The sequence below is a fragment of the Lupinus angustifolius genome, chromosome LG01 (genome assembly GCF_001865875.1).
Source record: "Lupinus angustifolius cultivar Tanjil chromosome LG01, LupAngTanjil_v1.0, whole genome shotgun sequence".
NCBI classification, from domain to species: Eukaryota; Viridiplantae; Streptophyta; class Magnoliopsida; order Fabales; family Fabaceae; genus Lupinus; species Lupinus angustifolius.
Genome location: NC_032009.1, coordinates 11,291,034 through 11,294,136, shown reverse-complemented (window position 1 = coordinate 11,294,136; position 3,103 = coordinate 11,291,034). Strand labels below are relative to the sequence as shown.

Sequence of the window (3,103 nt, the reverse complement as noted above, 5' to 3'; positions counted from 1 at the left end):
CAAAAGAAAATATGATTGAACATCAACTCCTAAATCCAGGTTGATCAGACATAAAAAAAATCCTACCAACTGGACAAGGGTGCCACTGATAAATAGCAGGAATCTAGATTTTGCCTAGGCGGAATAATAATAGCCAGATCCTAATCAAACAAATTGCTATTCATGAGATGATTCATAAATAGTCATATGTGTTCAAATCCCCATAATAAAACAGACACAGAAACTAATGATTGTAGAGAGAATCAACCTATGACTCCATCATCTGAAAACGAAGCATCCAATTCCAGAGCAAGACAATGACACAATTGAGTAAAAGCACCAAATTGCTAAACAAGTTATGAATCAAACCCTAAAATATAACAGCCACTATAATGTGAATAAAGCACTACATTCTATAATACCAATGACCTTGACATCCATGGAGTTAGTTTTGGTGTATAGGATACCTGTAAAACAAACATAAATCTGAAAAAAAAGGATTCCTACGTGAAAATAACTTCAGTTTTGCTCCCTTGATTTATTGACTTCATTATCATTGATGTTGCTCTCTGAATTGACTTGCATTTCAAGCAACTTCAGTTGTTCCTCTTCATTTTCCTGTGCAGTTGCTTCTTTTGCAACCTTTGGTTTGCTTGTTGATTGCTGGTACATAATCCCACCTAGCATACAAACCAAAAGCCCCACTGTACCCACCCATGTTGAATGTTTGTCCCATACCACTAAATTAATCACAACTGTCAACAACTTGTTCACTATACCAAGAACAGTAAATCCTGTTGCAGAAATTGCCCTGCGGCAAGAAAATCCAAAGAAAGAGATGGATAAGCCAAACAAACACGATAATCCTACTGGCAAAACTACTTGGAAAGAGTACCAATCAGTCTCATCAGATATTTCATGCCTAATCTTCTTTAGTTCACCCATTATCAGCAGCTCCAATGGAAAAAGCATAAGAGCTTCAAGATTGTTGTACAGCACAAGACCCCATGTGTTCAAACCAATGGTCATAACTACATGCTTTATGTAAACAAAATCTATGGTCATGCTGACCAAGTATACTAGTGCCCAACTGTAAGCCATGAAACTGAACTGATAATCTGTAATAACATAAATTACACTTCCTGCAAATATGGTAGTCAATGAGGCCCATGTCTTCACAGACGGCCACGGCTGGTGCAAGAAAAGAGTCTCCCCTACCGCAACGAAGATTGGAACAACCGACCGGAACACAATGAAAGTATCAACATTAGCATGGAGGAGAAGCTCACTGTTGGTGAAAAGCGACAGATAAAAGATTATAGCTGCGGGCAGAAATCGCCACATGGTCAAAAGGTCAAGAGGGTCATGCTCAACGAACTTGAACCATCCACAGAGGAAGACCCCAGCTGCGCTTGTGAAGTACTGCAAGGCGGTTAATGCCCCAGGGTAAGGGAATTTCATGACAGCCCATTTGTTGATGATTGAGAGCAAAGAAGCAGATAAACAATATCCAGCAGCAACCCCATAGACAGAAACATGTTGGAGAAGTGAAGTGTACCATTTTCCCTGGTTATCATTATCAGTGGCAGGAGCACTGGCTTTTAGATCTTGATCTTCTTGAACCTTAAGGCTAGTGGTAGGATTTTCCGCATCATTATCTTTAGACATCTGAATACAACCAAAAAATTATTACTCAATACTGGGGATTTCTCATGGTTGGATTGAATGGATCCTGGGATGGATTATAATGAATAGGTAAAAAAATAATTAAGCCATTTAGGATCTGTTAAATTGTTGTTTAAATCACCCAATCCACTCAAAATTATTCGTCCATTTCAATGAATTAGATGGATGAATATCCAATTAATTCATCTACTCAAAATTATATGTTCTTAAAATATTTGTTTTCTTTCTCAACTTTTATCTTAAATTTTTTGTGATTTAAAAATTATTTTTTATTTTGATTCAATGTGATGTGGTCCAATGCGGCTTGATGCCGTCCAATTCGGCCCAAATGCAGTTCGCTGCAGCTAGGTCGCGTTTTGATTCCATGTGGCAGTCCACAATTTAAAACAATTATTAGCAGCATTACAAACAAAAAGAAAAGTTGTAAATAAACAGGCAGTATTCTTCTATCTGCGAAATCAAGTTTAGAAGAACAGTATTGCACTAGCAGCAGATCTAAACCAGAAGCTATAATTTCCAAAACAAAAATTAGGACCGTGGTATGTCAAATGTTTTTTCTTCGAATAACGGATAATTGGGATGTTGAATGCAACACAGTAACGTCATTTGAATTCCATTAATAAAATCTTTGGGATTTAGAGACAAGTTGCCTGAGGTGTTCATACCTCCAATTGGAACAGTAGAAGCTTTGTTTTTTCGGCTTAGCTGGTTAACTCCATTTCCATCCTTCAAATTGGACAAAAAATATCTTTAATAGTGCATCAAAATTAAACCGATATATAATAACAGATCTTTTTAGTGGAGTGCAAAACAGTATTTTAAGGTCAATTTGGAATAGAATCACCATTTGAACAATCGAACTGTATCAATGAGTGAAGATCTAAAATATTGAGAGACATGACGCTTAAAAGTGAAAGATAAAATGAAAAAAAAGATGATGCAATGTGATGAAGAAAGGAGAGAATGAAAGGGACTGACCAGAATGAAACGAAATGGAAGATAGAGATTGGGGCGTGTCGGTCCTTTCTCGCCACCACAGCGGAAGCCCCTTTGTGCGTTTTGTCTAAACTCTGGCTCGAAATTTATTTTCTATTTGAATTTATTTATTAAAATTAAAAGTATATAATTAAAATCATCTGATCTAATTAACATTAACATCTCAAAGTGATTGATCTCAATAGCGATCGATCGAATTCCAGTGATTTGTAAGATCAGTAATTCATATATTAAAGTATGTTGGGAAATACTGAGTTTAATTTAAAATTATGTTTATAGAATTAATTATTTTAAATTAATTTCTTAAATTTCCCTAACATTTTGATAAATAATAAATAATTAAATTTGGAAAGCAAATTACTTTCTGATTACCCATTTACCAAATCTGAAAAATATAATATAAAGGAAAAAATTTATAAGCAAACTATATATTTAGAAAAAT

The 3,103-nt window shown here is 35.2% G+C and overlaps 1 protein-coding gene across 4 annotated transcripts; it reads right to left on the bottom strand.

The window, feature by feature from the left end:
* LOC109349550 (GDP-mannose transporter GONST3-like) lies at nt 306-2,763 on the bottom strand. 4 transcript variants are annotated; one of them, XM_019590401.1, is made up of 3 exons: nt 2,644-2,763; nt 2,331-2,391; nt 306-1,711 (listed from the first exon to the last, which is right to left on the bottom strand). In XM_019590401.1, the coding sequence occupies exon 3, from the start codon at nt 1,645-1,647 to the stop codon at nt 499-501; it is 1,149 nt and encodes a 382-aa protein (XP_019445946.1). In that variant the 5' UTR covers nt 1,648-1,711; nt 2,331-2,391; nt 2,644-2,763; the 3' UTR covers nt 306-498. The 4 variants fall into 4 exon arrangements, with proteins under 4 accessions (XP_019445946.1, XP_019445938.1, XP_019445954.1 ...); XM_019590393.1 differs by having other exon boundaries at nt 306-1,647; XM_019590409.1 differs by having other exon boundaries at nt 2,331-2,413; nt 2,644-2,750.